Here is an 18,510-nt window from a genome sequence, read left to right as displayed (position 1 = left end):
CAGAGTATTTACGCTGGAAAATTATTATATATGTGCATATGCTGAGAGAGAATATGCCATATTATGACTTTCAGAGTGATTTGGGTTTTGGGACTGTTAATCATTGACTAAGTCTACTGATTAATATTCTGCTTTATTCTTTAGGCTGTTAATTTCTGGTACGTCCTGGTGATGAATGATGAACACACAGAGCGGCGCTATCTACTTTACTTCCTTTTGAGTTGGGGGCTTCCAGCTTTTGTTGTAATCCTGCTTTTAATTATTCTGAGAGGAATCTATCATCAGAGCACAGCACAGATTTATGGTCTTGTCTACAGTGATCTGTAAGTTTTTCTTTCCAAAAAGCATGAGCTAGTTATTATACTTTCCATGTTTTTATTAATTTGCTTGACTGTAGGCAAGGGGATATGTGTATGTCCAAATGCAGTAGGAGGCAGAGAGATTCCTGGACTAGTGGAAATGAAGTATGTCATCAGTAGGCGATGTAGTACTTTTCAAGCAATTGGAGTATATCCTCTGCAGTTTCTCCTCAGTTCCATCTTGGGCTAAGAATTGGGGTAGCCAGCTCAGGCATGTCTGTCTTGTCGGTAAACTCCGTATTCATTTCCAAGACTGTGCAATTCAAAGCTAGAAATGGTGACTGCTGCAAAAGGGGGCAGAGGAATGGGTTTTTTTCGTCTCCATTTATATGTTAACACCCCTCCCCTTAAATTATTAAAAATATTCTCTACTAAACAATGTTATTACAATAACATGTCAAAAATACTTCTTGAAATATTGGATACATAATATTCTAAACCCTGTTTTCAGGTTGGGCATAGCTGTAATACAAATAATTATTACTGCTCTCTCAAAGCCTCGCTATTTAACCTCGGTAAAACTGTCCTAATTAAAACAGTACATCTTCACAGAACTTGACACATTTAAGTGAAATGATACATAGATAAATATTTTTGTTGTCTGCACCTATCACCTTTCCCTTGGCCCCTTTTCCAGCAAAGTTAATCTATGATCATAGCTATTCTAGGATATGAGGATATTATGCTTACTCACTCTGTGTCATAATTACATGCTTCTTGCGCAGCAAAGAGTAAACACACAGCTCCTTTTTAAAGTACTGTGAGGATGTACTAATTCTTTTTATGAAAACTTTTTATGAGGGTGGTTGCAGAGTAGACATAAAACAGAAGAGCATCCATGTTCTATAAAAGAGAAAGATATTGTGTACTTCATTCCAATGCAACCCAGCAAAATTCAGAATATTTTTTTGTCATACAAAGGGAATTACTGTGAGAAGTAAATAATGGAATTCACTGCCTGTGTGTGTGTGCATGTGTGTACACGCATACGTACATGCACTTATAAATATTACTTACATGCACATATATATGTGTACATATTTATGCATATATATTTGTGTGCACTTAGGATATATATAAGGTCCAGTGCATGATAAGCAGGGATACCTGATTTAATTCTGAAAGAACTAGATTGGGTCATGGAAGCTGTCTAGCCGTGTTAGCCATGGTTTACTGCTACCCTCTCTTAGCTCAGAAGTGCCTGCAATAGTGGACCATTTCTAATATTCAAGCTCAGTCAGCGGGTGCTGCCTGTCTCTGTACTGTGTCATATAACTAGGTATTCCTTCACAGAATATGGCAAATGAGGAGTGTTGCACTTCCCCTTATGGTAAGATGTTCCTCTGCGCTCATACAAGAGCTCATACAAGAATTGTATGTAGCATAATCAAGACTTCTCATTGAAATTAGACAGCAGACTGATGGTATCATTATGCAGTGAAAAACTGTTTCACTGTGGCTTTCTTTAGATGTACATGTATCATTCTTTCAAAAACATGGAGAAATCTCCAAGGCCTGATAAAATTATTAAGTAGAGGAAAATTACTTATTCCAGCTCATTTGTCCAAATTAAATAGAAAACTCTTTTCCGGCATCTTATCAAAGCTGGGCAGCTGCTTTCTTAGCTAGAAATCATCCCAAGCATATTGACTATGCAGCTCATTCCAGTTCAGTCACTGTGAACTCTGTAAGGAGATACCTGCAAAGATTTTCATAAATAGTGTCTGTGCTCAATGCTAATTTGAGAAGTACTTTAACAGTTTCTCTTAAGTATACAAAAGAGGACTTTGAAAGCCAGAAAGTAAGAAAGAGGATAGACTGAAGTACATCACTTAGATTATGTTCTCTGAAACAGAATGTAGTAGTGGAAAAAAATAACAAGGCGCTTTCTAAAGCCAAGGTAATTGCATAATAACTTCAGAATCGGCCTCAGGAATACAGTTTGAGAACAATGGTTTGCTACTACAGAGCTTGTTTCATGTGAAGTTGGAAGACTGCTTAAAGTAATAAAAGCAGTAAAGCCTGTATCTTAGCCCTCTCCTAAGCGATTACTTCTTCAGGAAACTCACTTTTCCGTTGCTGTGGTGGCTGAACAACTGTTTTGTTCCTAACCAGAATGCCATGGGCTATGTTAATAGTCAACAAAATGATCACGCTGAAAGAACCTCATTTTATGCTTGTGCTGAACAAAAAAGATTTAAGCGGTGTTGGATTTTATGCTTCATAGGGAGGGTGAAAGGGTCTCCCTTCAGATATGACATATTTTACACCCAAACGTACATATATTTTGTATGGTATCTTATAACTCGCACAACATGTTATAGTATAAAACTAATAGACTTTGCTATGATGGCATCAGTAGTATACAGATGGGTGATTTTTCATAATTATCTGAATTTATGCATGATATGAACAGGGCACTTTTTGGAATTACACTGAATCTCTTATAATACTTGTAAATTTTCCGTATCATGATGCCACCAAGTAGCATGATGTTTTTGGACAGGAGCTCAATAATGTGTTGAAGACCTAACTGCAAAGAGAGAGCTCTTTTATTTCCCCCTTCACTAATTTCCCATTGCTCAGCTGTTATCATTTCACCAGGATTTAAAAATTTTGACCCTAGACTGGAGTCTGCAGTGCAAAGCACTGTGAATGCTAAGATCTCCTTCACACATTTCTGGCACATGGAGCCCACTATCCTTGCCCAAACTTTTCCTTTTCCCATTCTTGTGCCAGGAGTCACAGAGTTATCTGTGTAGTGCTTCTACTGTGCTCCACTTGCGGAGTAATTAGTGTTACTTACTATTGCTCACTTAGTGCTTTGAAGAAAAGCCTGCATAGCACTACCGCAGTGTTTGTAGGAATACACTTGCCAGAGACCTACTGGAGCTGACCGGTGCCATGCCACAGACACTGCAGAGCAGAACACAGATTAATATCATGGATACAATTATTATGCAGTTGCGTAATTCTGATATAATTTGACACTGAGATTCTTCAGATTCTCAGTGCTGATTCAGCTGCGGTATATGGCCTATCACCAGTACAGTGTTCCAAGTACAGCTTCTGCTGTCTTCCTTTGGATCAAAGAGGATACTCACATGCCTACATGGGTCGCAGTATAAATAAATATGGTATCTTCTCTATTTGTACACAGGATTAGGGAGTTGCAACTAAATTTCTCCAGAAATAGTGGGAAAATTTTAAGAGCTGGTTAGGAAAATGTGAAGAGGATGTGTTTGATGAAAGGCTGCTTGAATAGGATTGGAAGAGTTGCCAATGAAAGGAATATTGGCCTAACTCAAATGAAGGAGGAAAAAAAAGAAAACTCTAGATTGAGATGGTGATTTACCTAGGATGAGTTTGAATGGTGGATGCTTTCTGGATATTTGTAAAGAAAAATGGTAAGGCTCTATGAATTTCTGAGATAATATCTTTACTAAGGCTCCAATCCCTCTTTAAAATATATATTACTTCTCAGGTCTTCTTTTAAAAAAGAAAAACAAATTAGTTCAGATACAAATGTCTATAGCTGCATCTATGCGTACTTTTTGTGTGCAATAACCATTGGCTCAACTTAACACTACAAACAGTCTCAGTGTGCAGCTTTTCTTTTTTCCAATGCAAGTAAAAGAAAGGAGAAGGGGCTTGGTTACACATTTACCATCTATCCTGTTTTTTGCTTTTTAAGTTCTGGTAAAGGTATTACATCAAGCTTTGTCAATGTTTGCAATGGCATTTTAATTAAATCTATAACATATAATTTCAAGTGTATTGTCTATCCTGGTCTCTAGTTGCTATAATCTAGAAAGTTCATGCTTCATGGCTGAGGCATTAACATTCTTTAGTGATAAGAGACAGATTATTGAGAGAAAAGTATCAGCTCCTTTCAGCAGTCTATTAGTTAAAATTTGAGTTAAGCCCGTGAACTAGATGGTTTAATATCGCTTTTAAAAAGAATGTTATCCTTCTATATTTCTGGGTTTTTATGTTGTACAGGTAATTTTCCAATCCCTCTTAGAGATCACAGCAAATTCAAAAATATTTTCCAAGGACATAAGTTCTACAGTTTAGGTACAGATTGTTTAAAAAAATATTTCCTTTTGACACTTTTATTCCACTGAATGTCTTCATGACTTTGTATTTTGACATAAGCAGAGAACTCAAGACCCAAGTTACCTTTTCTCTTTCATTTATTATATTTTTTCCTCATTTTCCACTTTATTGTCTCCTTAAAGGCTAAAAACAACCCCCCAAAGCTATCTATGTTTCTATGTAAGAATTTTTAATGGCCTTACCCCCTTTATTACCTTTCTCTTCCTCTCATTTTGAGAAGAATTTTCCTTATTGAATAGCAGTAAGAAAAATACAAATCAAAAAAAATTTCTCATTCCCCATTAAGTAAAGCTTTATGAGCAGATGAAATAATAAAACATTCCGTTGCTTTATATCATTTTCCCTATCAGCTACCTGCATTCTCTGAAGCTTGTGTAGATAAAGTGTAGCAGTGGTCACACTTTCTCTGGAAAAATCACTGTAAACTCCTCCTCTATCTACAGTTTGGCTCTACAAATTAAAAAGAGAACAACTTCAAAGTAAAGTTGAGCTCAAACTGTTCCTCCCATGCCTATTTGTCTCTAGGAATCTGTACCGAGGTGTATGCTAGATCCACACCTCTCTCCCTGGGGAGCCATTTCCTTCCTCCCCCTATCAAGGTGAGTTCATAGAAAGACATGAATTCAACTTAAAGCCAAATTCCAAAGCTCACTGTAGTTCCCTGATTTCAGAAAGTTCAACATTTGCTGGTATCCTGGTATATACAGCTATCCAGTCATGGCCTTGTTTCTGAAAAGCTTTTAGCTAAGATTGTCAAAGTGTTTTTCCGTTTAATCTTAGCAATATGTATAAACTGAGCAGTATATTTCTATTAGGTCTCTTAAAAGTACAAAGACACAGTTCACCTGGTATAGTGGAAAACATGTTGAAGCAATATGAAGCTACAGATGTGGGCAAAGAGAGACAGAAAATGCAATGGGGAGATGAAGAAATGAAGGAGAAGAATTGCATAATATCTTGCTCACAGCAGTTTTATCCCAATCTCATCAGTGGTTACTCTAAGGAAAAAAGTGCGACAAATTTGCTTAGTATGTATTTTAGAGGGCTTACAGCACAGAGCTGCAAATGGTTCTTTTGAAAACCACTACAGGTACAGTTATAAAAGCTCAAATGACTGAATGACTTAGGACTAGCAACAATTTCATAATTTTTATGTAATAAGTTTGGAAATATTTATTAAATAAGAAATTATCTTGAAACAAAGTTTCATGGCATCTTCTAACTCTTATATTTACAAAATGAAGAAGCAAACAAAAGAACTTATAAAAACGTGCTTCCTTGCTAATAAAGTGGCTTTTTAATTTGTGTAACTCTGAACAATTAATTGTTCACACTTTCATACAAGTAAAAATTACAAAACCCTTTGAAGCCTTTTGGAACCCCACCCATTTGATAAGGTTTTGTCCTAGCACATCTGTTTATGAGATCAGAGGCCAGAATACTTTAACTAACAGTATCATTTTTCATTCATAAACACAAGTTTAAAGGTTTAATTATGCAACATTAACTGGACTTGTATCTGAGAGACTGCCCTATTTGGCCAGGGATATAATAGATGCTATAAAAAAGAAGGAAATGTACCACTCAAACTGGCCAGAATCACAGCTCAGTGGAACTTGGACTTATAACTTATTTGGGCATGTCTGAAAAATCTTACCTACAGTACCATTAAAATATTTTTTATAAACTTAAGAAGAAGTACTTTTGTATATAATTGCATTGGAACTTTAAGCTTTGACTCTGACTAGACCTTTTTCTTGAATGAGCTCTCCAAAGAAGACCAAAGGCCTGTTTTTATTAGTGTATAAACTAAAACAGGCACTCTCCAAGTGATTAGACATGACAAAATACAAATCTAAAAGCTCATAAACAAATCACCCTCTGCTCACTGTGTCCTTACAAAAGTTGGTCATAGTTTTCAAGCACAGTTTTCGTCATATCAGTAGCTTTTTGAATTGAAGCAAACTCTGTATAGTTTCTTCTAGTTCCTGGGAATTTCCTTTTCAGGCACTTCTGAGACTGGGCTGTATGCTCACTGGCACTTTTAAGAGCGCTTTCCCTTTGCTAATTCCTTCAGTTTCTGGACATGTCTCTTCTTTAGCAGGATCATTTACTTTCCAAGGGAAGAACAATCTTCCCTTTACATCAGGGAGTTCCACGTGATTCATTCATTTTCCTCTTTAAAATCCTCTATAACATACAAATTGAGTACAAAAAAAACCCTGTATCATTACAGTACTTTAAAATTATAGAAGTACACTTGTATTTGGTTTCAGTGATAGTGAAATGATAACCTCTTAGAGCAGAAAAAGGTAAATTTTTTCACAGATATATCTTCTTTGTATCGTATCATCAGCTGTGATGATATGAATGACAAAGAATGAACAAAGATTATCCAGCAAAATGCCTTTGTTAAAAAAAAAAAATCTACTTCTGTCTTCTATCTAGTAGTCTAGCTCAAGGCAGAAATTTTTCCAGCTAAGTCATTGGATCTATGACTACGCACCCACATAGAGGGGGCAGGAGACTACAAGACTACAGAAAGCTGGAAATGATGAGCTTTTTTCTGTGACTAAGAGTTACTCACGTTGTTGTTTCTCTGAATCAAGCTCCAACACATAGGCATGGCACAGGGCACATGTTAGTGTCTAGGAGCCATGGCCAACATTGTCATTATTTAGAAAAGAAACTTTAAACTAAACTAAAATGTGTTTCAGTACCAGGCCTATGTATCCTTCAGCAGCAATGGGTCAAGGGCACTTTGTGTATCCTCACATGAGAAGGAATCAGAGCTGAATTTCAGACAAAACAAGCACTGCAGCTGCTCCCTGAATGCTCATTTTCTTTGAGCAAGTCATGCCCTGTTGAATGGTAACCCAAACTAGTGATAAAATAGAAGCCCAGAGACAATTAATGTTCTGAGATATTAGTCTTAATTATTGGCTTGTTTAACACCGGTATGCTAAGAGCTGTGCAGTGCACAAAAATGCAGACAGTGTACACTTCCAAAGATGTCCTCATGTGGTGAAGCACCATTGCTAGCAGAGGCAGCAGGGTAGACAGTATTTGGCATCTTTTGTGAGTGTAGGAAGGAAATAGAAGGCCTGAAAGAATCATAAACTTGCCCTGCAAATGATTATGCTGTGCTTGTGTATGATGTTGTACAAAGGGCATAAACCTTGCAAATGGTGAGAAATACTGTGAAGTCTTGCCAAGACTGGAAGTTTAAATGGAAAGGTCCGTTCCAGATTGCTCAAATGGAAGTGTGTGTGTGTGCGCACATGCGCCCATGGTGGGCAATCCAGGCCCAGGCCTCAACCTGAACAAATACATGAGACATAATGCTTTGTGATACCTTGGGTAAGCAATTCTACATCAAGATTCATTTGTCCTAATGCTGTTGTAAGGATGAAATTTTACTGAAGCACCTTTCCAGCCACTGCTCTTCAGGAAGTTTTATTCCAAAGGCTACAGCCCTTGCAACTTCTAAATATTTACTGCCTGCACTTAGAAGGACTCAGTAAGCCTTAAGTATTATTTGTTACAGATGCAGTCGTGCTTTCTCTCTAACTGAATACCTAGCTGGCTGGTGCACTGACATTTAACCCAGTCAGCCAAAATACTGGAAGCTTCTTTGAGTCTCACCAAGTTGCATCACTGTTTCATTTCTGGCATACTTTCTGGGCTCAGATTCCCAGTTTACTAGCTATTCCCTAAAATGGAGCCCTGCTTTCTTAATCCCAAAGACTAGTGCCACTCCCAGTAAAATGAAATTTCTTAGCTTGAGTGAGCTAATTTCTGGCCAAGTATTTGTATTAAGTCTCTTTCTCTTACACCCCCCTTCTGGTATTACTTCAAAAGTACTGGATTTAGTCCTGATTCTTAAGAATAAAATGTTTGAAATATCAGACTTTTTACATGCAGGAACAACAAAGTCAGTAACAAGGAAAAGAATTCAGCAACTTTAATTGAGCTGTCAGTAGTGTTAAGTGAATAAGGTGTGTGGTTTGTATGATAAATGGATGTGGAATTCCCAGCCCCTAATCCCTATCCCTTGCTTTATATTGTGCACAGGCTTGGAAAAGTCTCCGTGCATGATCCTCCCTCTCCCCTGCCTGCTCGTGCTTCCTGTTATCCCAAACACTTCTCTTACCACTTCCTTTCTCTTCACTTTGCTATTAAAGCACTTAGGAATTAGAAGCTTTTTCAAACAACTGTTGCTAGAGTTGAGCAGAGAATGACACCTAAGCATCTGGATATGAAGCCATATGCTGCATGAACTACTGAGCTGAAACAGTAGGGAGAAAAGACTGTATTTTTCACTGGCTCATTTCTCATCATTCATTGTTTTGCCCTTCTCAGCAGGGTAAATTAGCCCATGCTGAGCTCTGTGCTACTGTAGGAGAAATGTTTCTCATGAACTTGAGCTGTGTGGGTTATCTCTTCATTGCACTACAATATAGACATCCCAAAAATATGTTACTGGGCAAATTACCCTGCTTTGCTGTCTTACAGCATCAGTTAAAAGATCACAAAATTTGGCCTTTTGTATTATGTGCATGTGTTTTTTTATTTTCTGAACTCCTCCATTATTCGCAATGAAGCTGCCTAGTGTGCTAACCCACTGCTAAGGATTATATAAAAATATCTCACTGCTAAATGTGATGGCTTTAATTACCCTCATTACCAACATAGGTTTTCAATAGAGAAAAATGGTTGGGGGGATTGAGTGCTTTTTATATCTTTGCAAATATTTACTGTTAATGTTAAGCAAATGTTAGCATATCAGAAAGACATAAAGCACTGTGTTGTGCTTTTAAAGCATTAAAATAAAGAAGGGGAAATTCTGGAAGATTCTAGTGATGGAATTTTGAAAAGTGAGAATAAAGAAAAATATGTATTATTTTTGAAGATAAAATTCCCAGCCACAGTTAGATTCTGACAACTCAAGTTAGGTAATTTTAAAACATTGCAGTGACAGGTGGTTAAAGGTTAAAGTTACATGATTTTGGGCCTCATCCTTCAAACAGCTCCAGCTGATGGGGTTTTTGTACCCAAGCAAAACTCCAAGCGACTCCTTTGAAGCCTGTATGGTACTATGAGGAGAGCAACACACAGAACAGTTGCAGGATAAAGACTTGGATCCTTGCTACTGACAGCTTTTTAAGGTTGCATAGTTCCCTTCAAGTTGTGTAAGAAATGAACAATATAGACCCTCCTCCTTTATGATCTTTAATTAGCAGAATGCAGCCTACTGCTACTATACAGGTTTGTTCTTGGTTTATCCTTTCTCCAGCATTTTAGAAAAGCCATCACCTGATGTGCTAAACTATAACGGGGAGTGCTAAAATAAGCAATATTGAGATCAATATCAGCAACTTCCTTGGAGTACTTCACTGACACTGACATGTTGTTTTTAAGAAGTAAATACATCCAACCTCTTGTATTTTATCTTCCTGAAAAGAGTAACACGAATTAGTTGTTTCTTGAACTTTACCACGTCATTGTTCTGCAACAGGTCAGTTTTGTGCTCATACTTTAGTTAGGTGAAGTACCTGGACGCTGAGTATACTTAGCAGTGCAGTCAGCTGTACTTTAGGAAAGGAAACTCTGTCTGTGCTATGCAACAGCATCAGTAATTAAAAAATGTCTCTCTGCTAAGGTACATGTGGAAGAAAAAAGAACACAGCTTTAGTGGATTGCTTTGTACTAGCAGTATAAAATGTAATTGTCAGCATGGCTTACATAGAGTCACTCTGTCTAATATACAGGTTGCAATAGAAAGGGCTGTAGTACTCACAGAGAACTTAATAGGTGGGACAAAACATGCAGATGACAAAAATGTCTATACCAAATACTGTTCTGAAGAGAGAAAACCACTGTGGCTTAACAGTCTGTTATTCCTTTCTTTTTGCAGACTGTGAACATAAGCCTGATTTACGTTTGACAGTTTGCATATGGAAACATCTTCTTTTTCAGCTAGACTTATATGAAAATCTTTGGTTTAAAGAACAGATGGAAAAAGTACTCAAATTAGGAAAAAAAGTGCCTGCCATAACAAGTAGTATCAGGGAAACATTTTCTTGAATGTGAGACACTGTAACAAATACAAAATAGTAAAAAGTCAGAAAAATAACCATAATAATAGCTCATGGTTTCAAAGCCATTGATAATGAGCGATATGCATGGGGAAGAAGCTTTAGATGTAAATAGGAGCAGGATAATTAATTGAAATCAGTCACATAACTCCTTATACTCCTTTTAAAATAACACTGCTCTAACAAATGTCAACCAAGTTTCTACCAGCTTTTTTTTCTGGTCAAATGCCCAAGGCTACAAGTGTTCTGGTCCTTTTACAGTCTTGTTCTTTAGGCTAACCTCAACTGCCTGCTTGGGGACTCCAGAGCTGCCAGGGTCCTGGCTAGGAACCGTATTAACGCAGCGTGCACGCTAGGTCCTTGCTGCTAGCTGCACAGGACTGTAATGTCCAAGTTCACCAAGGCAGAATCACAAGTGTTTTGTTTGCATGTTGAATACATCACAGATTCTCCTTTGATATTTGGTGCTTCCTTAGTGTCTGCTTTCACAGGGGGAAAAAATGAAATTAGGTGTAAAAATCTTCAGAGAAATTTGTAGAAGATGGTATAATGAGATGACTGAAACACAGCAGGCCAAGTACTAAAACCACAACAGATGACCAATTGGATTCTCATTATAGAAAAGAGTTTCTTAGGGATTTTATTTTTCCCCTTTTCCTCATCTGTTTAGCTATCTAATAACAGCAGCTACAGTAAAAGATGAAAATTGCTTTTCGTTTTATTATGTGAAAGGCCTGGTGTATTGACAAGGCTGTTGTTGCATGCACTGACTCAGACTGAGTCTTCTGAAGATCCTGTCCTTTAATATTTCAAAACAGCATCTTGGCACTTCTTCATTCTTTGTTCAGAGTGGACTGGATTTTCCCAGTGTTTACTATGGCTGGTAGTTATTCAGTGAGTACCTCCACTAATGAATATAGTGCTGCTTATAAAGTAATGAATTTTTACATGTGAATACAGGTAACTGGGTCAAATCACACTGTTTAATTTCTAGCAAATCCCACTGATTTAGAAAGGGCTTTCTTCAAAAAAACTTTGGGACAATCTGCCCAAATGTAAAAATGAAAGGGCAAGTATTGGCTTAATTTCTAGAAACTGTAAGATCCACTGCTTTCCGAGTTGAAATTTCTTAGCTAGACTGATATAAGCACATTTTCTTCTCCTTTTTTTCTCCTCCTTTTCCTCTTCCCCTTACTTTCCTTCCTTGTCCTTTTTATGCATAAAGAAGGAAACTAGAAGAAAATTAAATAAAGTCAAATGGCTGACTGTCACATTATCACTCTATAAAATCTGGAAAAACTGTTTTTAAACATTTTATGTTTCCTTTCAAACTTAAATTCAGCGAAAGAGTTAATTTTCTCATGTCGAACTCCATATGAAATGGAACGTATGGGCCTGTCTCTGAACTAATCTACAGGAATTATAAACTGACATAAATTTATCAAATACAAGCACAGCTTTCATTTTAATTCATTCTAACAATGTAGACAACAGTAGTGTGGGCAGTATTAGATCCTTTAAGTTGTTCGCTTTCCCAACATTATGATTAGATGATGATGCCAGAGGCCAAGTACAACACTTAGTCAAAGGAGGTAAATCTAACTGTGTTGTGCTTCGGGCAGCAGTAGTTGATTACAGAAGCCTCCAAGTGTAGTTGTGTAAGTGGGTTACATGTTTCACAGCTGTGCTGGACTCTTCGGGGCAGCTTCTACAGTTCATTTGAGGTTTGTCTGCTTTGACCCATAAGCTCTGGGCACTGTGGAGCAGGATCATTCCACAGAAAATCCCCTATCCATACAGTACAGATATTGGCTGAACTTGCTTCTGAAGACATTGATTAAACAAAAACAAAAGTAGCAGCATGGTGCAATCCTTGAATTGCAACTGTAGGGAAAGCACCCACCTTCTGCCACCCCCCACCCCACCATGTAACTCTATAGGTCTCTGTACAACCTCTACCAACTGTTTTGCTGAAATTACAGGTGAAAAGTGCTTTTCCCCTGGCTTCAGTTCTTGCTTTTTTCCCCAGTCTCTTAGGTAACTACTGTAAATTGAACCAGTAATCTTTTTAATTTTGACATCAAAATGTTTGCATTCATGTAGTTCTTGCTGTTGCTTTATGTATAAAGACCATATATTAATGTACAATAACCTGTGAACCAGCCAGTGGACCTTCACGGCCTTGGGTTTACAAACAGCTTTTACAACATACAGGGAATGAGAGTTGTTGCAAGAAGCAGTTACACTAAGCTATAACATGAGCTCGGTGCACCGAGACAGGGGTTTGGGGGCAGAGGTTCGGCGCCTGTGCAGGGGCCCCCGTTGCAGGTCCATGTGGCGCATCTCCTGGGGGGAGCCGTGCTGGCCTCGCGGCGCGCAGCTGACACCGGCGGCCAAGGCGAAAGGTTGTTTCTGCACAGGGCCAGTGCTGGCTAACGCAGCACTGCCCTGTAAAGCCCTTTTAATAAACTGCTGCTGTAGCCAGTACACCTTGGGTACACGTGCTGCTGTAGCCAGTACACCTTGGGTACACGTGCAGGCTTCAACAAACGGCAGTTTGTCACCCTACCGCACGCTAGCAAAAATGGCAGCGGCACGGGACGCGAGCGCTGCTAAAGGTGTCTTTGTACTGCAGGGGCCCAGAGCAGCAGCCCCCGCGGCCGCTCTGCAAACTCGTAGTCAAGTGCGCCCGGCGCAGCCGCCGCCGCCCCCGCAGCCTGGCCGCGCTCTCGGGGTTTGCTCAGCAACAGCGCCTGGCCCCGGAGGCCAATAGGGAAGTTTGGCCGCGCCGCCGGCGCTTCCTGCTCCCCGCCCGCGGCGGCCAGATGCAGCGCTTGCGATAAGCGGCGCTCGGGCGCCGGCTCGCTGCCCTGCGCTCCCAGACGCGGACGCAGGCTGCTTGCAAGCATGTGCGCTGCTGCTTCCTCCGCGGTGACGTGTCACGGGTGTCCGTTCTGCGCAGTGCGCTACGCAGGCTGTCGTGGGAGCGGCGCGGGTGCTGGCAAAGCAGAAAGCCCCCTGCAGCCCCCAGACAAAGTTCTCTGGCTGCGTCGTTTGGAGGTGGGAGCTAGCAAGGTTTGTTTTAAAAAAAACTAATAGGAAAAATTGCCCGTAGTCCACTTATCAGCAAGAACATTTACTTATTTATATTAATGTTCCTCGCTTATCAGTGCAAGCATTGACATGAGCTTATGGAAGAAGTTCAACAGATGCTGTATTTTTGAAGTTAGAAAAAAGACAAAACTTTACAAATGCTGGTGAGCTGTGTTACATTTCTAAATTGTTCTACCTGACATGTGCTTAGCTTTCCTAAATGGCTTACCTTATTAGGTAGAAAGCCTACTTCTTTTTAGAAAATTCACTTTGTAAGTTAAATGAGTAGGTTTTTTTCAGAACTAGAGACAACAAGAACTGACATTATTTAAATAGCTTCAGATACATACTCATCATGCAGAGGGAAGGAAGCATAATATTTAAAACTGTTATGTCTGTCATCTTAAACTTCACACATGCTTCATACATAACAGATTGTTCTTTGAGATTGGAATCCGCTAATGTTAGAATTTTTTTGTTGTTTTGTAAAATGTACTTCCAGAGGAGCGTCAGGGGTTTTTTAAAATTGAGACAGAGGAGTGAACTTGTGGTCACTTCTGTAATCAGCATGTTCCCTTTAATTTCCGTAGAGTCAGGACATAGTGCTTGGGTTTAGGACCCAATTCTCACAGCTGGCTACATGTTTTGAGAAAAGAAATACGGAAAATATTTATAATGTGAGCATGTACATCTTTAAATATCACTTAATAATCCTAAATTGTCTAGTCAGAAGTTTCCAGTGTGTAATGGATTCACTTTCAAGGATTTTTCTAATAAAAAATCAAGCTAGTTTATAATGCTGTACTGCAGATTCAATATAAGAGAATTTGAGTTCAGTTGATGATTTGATACAGTCCATGTAATTTGGCCAACATGGGTTAATCACACGGTTTGCTTGCAAATCATTCAAAAATGTGGCAGGGATTTTCCAAAGAATATGAGAGAGTTGAGCAACCACATCCTGTGAAGGCATTGTAAAGGCAGTGGGACGTGAACTCCATCAGGCCTCTTTGAAAGCTCCGGCCAAGAGCCTTTGACTCAAGTGTAAACTTGTGCTACTTTCACCCCAATGTAAGGCCATTTATTGGAGTTATGTGATGCAAATATAATCAGATAGCTCTGTCCTGGTTATTTTGAGCTACTCTCTTGTTGCAGAGCAGAAAAAAAGTATTTCCTGAGCAGATCTTCTTGTTAAAAGAAACCCTTGCATATTGGAGAGTCATCATAATATGAAGCCCTGCTACCTTTCAGCTGGCCTCTGCTGCTTGAATAACCTCTCTGGCCTGCCAAGTGCAATTTAGAGTACCCTGAGGCTGCTGTAATTTGTGCTGACCATCGTGAAATTGTTCTTCCCTGCTCAGTCCTGTAGAAAAATCAGCCTAGCTGGAACAAAGGTCCTTGCTCAGTATGTCTATATGAAGATTTTTAAAGCATTTAATCATGAAAAGTGACATATTTTATCTTCCTGAGTCATCATACCACTGCATTTGCCTTCCCGTGTTCGACTTACCCACACCACATGGCTTCTTGCTTTAAAACTTGCTATGGGCCCAAAGTATTATGAATAATGAGCTGTTTAAAATGCAAAGTGCATCTGAGCATTAATAGTTGAGTTCAGTACAGCTGTCATGGCCTTTAGGCCTTATTTTTATCAAGGTATCCAAGGCCTTGTGTAGTGATGCAAAAGCCAAATGTCAGTTTTTATCAAATCTTATCATTATGCTTTTTGGTGAGGAGTGAATAGCATTTAGAGAAACAAATTATTATTGTTATTTTGTAATAATATTTAATGGATTTTTAAAAGAATGTAAAATGTTGCTTCATTTTAATGCAGCTCTTTATGCAGCTGCAGTACATTTTTTTACTATGTTTTTTTCTTTTGGTAGTGGCAGGAGTTTTCTGTTTCAGTCACATGCTCAGGCACTGCTCTCAGTTTCTGAAGCAACACAGATAGAAGCATTTACTTTTGCTGGTTTGGAAATTGTGGCAGATCCAAATTTGCCAGAAGAACAGTTTATGTTTAGATGCTCATTTATATTTTTCTCATTTAGTATTTTAACTACTGAAATATGACTGTCACAAATCTAGTGAAGTGAATCAGTATTTCACTATACTTTATTAGTTGATTCTTAATTTATATGTTGTAGTATTACTTATGTAAGCAGAGACAAAGGAAAAAAAATACTGGTGTGTCAACTGTGAGGACCAACATGAGATACTCTAAAGGGGCCTGATTCTCTCAAGCTGTTAAAGATCTGCCATCACGCAGAACTAGCAATTAGGCTAGGCCTCCTGGAATTGAGCCCTCTACTAGTACACGTTCGAAAAATTTTGAAGTTATAAAGTGCACCTCGGATTCAAAATATTCATGCTAAATAAAAGAGGTGCAAGGACTGATACGTGGCCTGAAGGCGAAGTGGCACAGCCTGGTTCTCCTTTGCACTGCTTGGAACTCGCTCCCCTAGCCAAAACCACGTAGCGCTTCTCCGGTGTCTGTTCTGGGCTCTGCAGAGTCCTTGTAGCATTAAAATATGTTTACTATTGGGGGGGTGTCAATTCAAAGTATCTGAAATAACGAGAACTGCATTGACAGCTCCCACAGTTTTTTTTTTATAACATGAAACTGAGGGTATGTGTGGTGTGCCCTAAAAGGCCTGAGGGCATTTTTGAGAGCCCCAGGGCCTGCTGGAGTAGTGTTGATAGTCTGTGGAGGATGGAAGGAGACAAATCTAGTGTGGTTTCTTCAGTAATGACTTTTTGGTCTCAGTCTGCCTGTGCCTGGGCGTTGTCTTGACAATAACTAGTTGGAGTGATGCAAAACAGAGTTAAGTATCACGGACAATCAGGGATCTATGCGTGAGCAAAGATCCTTCAGTCTTCGTTTGTCAGGGCACTCATCCCCCACTATTAAATGAGTTGGGGAATTCTTCTTAGATCCTCTTTTTCTATTCCCTTACCCAAGCAGATATATTGTGCTGTGACCAAAACTGGAATATTCTGGTTGGAAAATGTCTTTTCAAACTGTACTTGCATGTAAATGCATCCATAAAGGGATGGTGCTCCCTCCTGACAGCCAGAATTGCCAATACTCTGATTTATGACCTGGCACTAACCCCCCTCCAAAGCCTTCTCAAGCTATTTAACTTCTTCAAGTTTTCTTTTTATTCTGCAAATTGGAAGCTATAATCATTATAGCCCAGGCTAATTATATATAAATTGATGATAGAAGAAGTACTTAATACTACCCTTTGGATGCCATTTTAATATGTGGAGTGCACCTGAAACCTATGGTTGTTTTCTGGAGGATTAGGAAAAAATGTAATGCTTGGGATGCTTCCATGCAGACTGTGTTGTGATGTGCTTTGCTTTTTGCAAAAGAAAAAATGTAAAAATCTCTGCCGCTGGCTTGTTTTAAAATTGTTATCTTTGTGTGTTGTGCATACCTTTAGAGATGGACTTCTTAACCAGTAGCATTGATGCAAGACACATTAGCAGTGAAACCGAAGGTTTTGGTAAACATTATTTTGTGGACTGAATAGTAGAGTAAACACTGCACTGTCAGACTGCAGCTGTACATGTGGTTTCCCCCTTGTGTGACTGAAGGATTGCTTTTCCAAGAAACTTTATTATGCTTTTTGGATTCTGACAGATTTTGTTTGATTACAGATAGAAATAAGCTTATTTATGATAAAACTATTGTCAGGCAACTTTCTAGTCAAATGCAAAATAGGAGGTAAATAAAATACATACTAGGTGCATTTTCTGGATGTGTGCAAGTATCTTTCTGTGCATGTGCATAGCTTGCAGTTATTCTTTGGTTACAAATGTAACACCGGAAAAAAAAAAAAAAGAGAACAGAAAAAAGGTGGTGATAGGGGAATGTGCAACCACATCAGCATTTTCTTAGAGCTACAGTGTATTTCTTATTTCAGTTTTCTGCCGGTTGATGTTTGAGTTCAGTTCTCTGAGGTCACATCTTAAAGAGCATAGAGGAGAATATCTATTCTCTGACATGATACTGAGTAGAAATAAGAAGTGATCTGCAGTGGAAAAAATAAAACTCAGTTGGTCTTCACTGTTTCCTGTTTTGGGCTTGACTGCATGGATTGACTGTGAAATGTTGAACAGTGTTCACCAGAGGACAAAGCTTTATTTGGACTAGTACTGTACCTCAAGGGCTTCGTTGGGAAAGAACAGTTCAAGCACAGAAATAAAAGTTGCCTAACATCTTTCATCCTGAGGCATGTGCTTTAGGTATTTCTATGTACTGTATTTGTTTTCCAAGTTTTAGTTTTGCAGGTCAAAAGTCCCATGCTAGTTTGTGTCTGGATTCTCTTTTAAGAGATTACATCCAGAGATCCTCTTAAAATGGAAGTCCTGGGCCTAGTCCTGATGCTTGTGGAGCCTAAAATCAGCCAGAAGGGTCTTTTGTGACTATTATGATAGTCATCAGCCACTTCTTACTGTGTATTGTGTCTATTAGGGTTAGTTTTATCGTTTTAAAATGAGATCATCACGCAGCATAGAATCACAGAACCACAAAACCATACAAAAGTGGTGTTGGAGAGGTGTGGAGGGGTCTGTGTCCACTGCTTTGAGAGATGACAAACCATTCTTACATGTTTGCGACAGATGTTTTTTCTGTCTCTTTTAGACAACCTCCAGATACAAACACTATGCAATATTCAGTAGCACACCATTTTACTCCTTCACTTTGATCTTTCTCTTCTAGGAAGTTTTTCCCATATATGAATCTTTCCTGGTGGAATTTAAGCCCATCACCCTGTCTTTTGGAACAAGAAAACAAGGAAAATGTATTACAACATGGGAAAGATGCTATT

General features: G+C 38.8%; 1 protein-coding gene across 1 annotated transcript in view; it reads left to right on the top strand.

The window, feature by feature from the left end:
- The window catches only part of LOC112991965 (adhesion G-protein coupled receptor V1), a 294,714-nt gene that overhangs the window by 212,191 nt on the left and 64,013 nt on the right, over positions 1-18,510 (top strand). Inside the window, exon 88 of the mRNA XM_064499907.1 lies at positions 145-323. Within this exon, the coding sequence (XP_064355977.1) occupies positions 145-323 (179 nt within the window). The remainder of the gene's footprint in view (positions 1-144; positions 324-18,510) is intronic.

This window comes from Dromaius novaehollandiae, chromosome W (genome assembly GCF_036370855.1).
Source record: "Dromaius novaehollandiae isolate bDroNov1 chromosome W, bDroNov1.hap1, whole genome shotgun sequence".
Classification (NCBI taxonomy): Eukaryota; Metazoa; Chordata; class Aves; order Casuariiformes; family Dromaiidae; genus Dromaius; species Dromaius novaehollandiae.
Note: the sequence above shows the minus strand (reverse complement) of the source record. Positions and strands in the feature narration are given on the sequence as shown.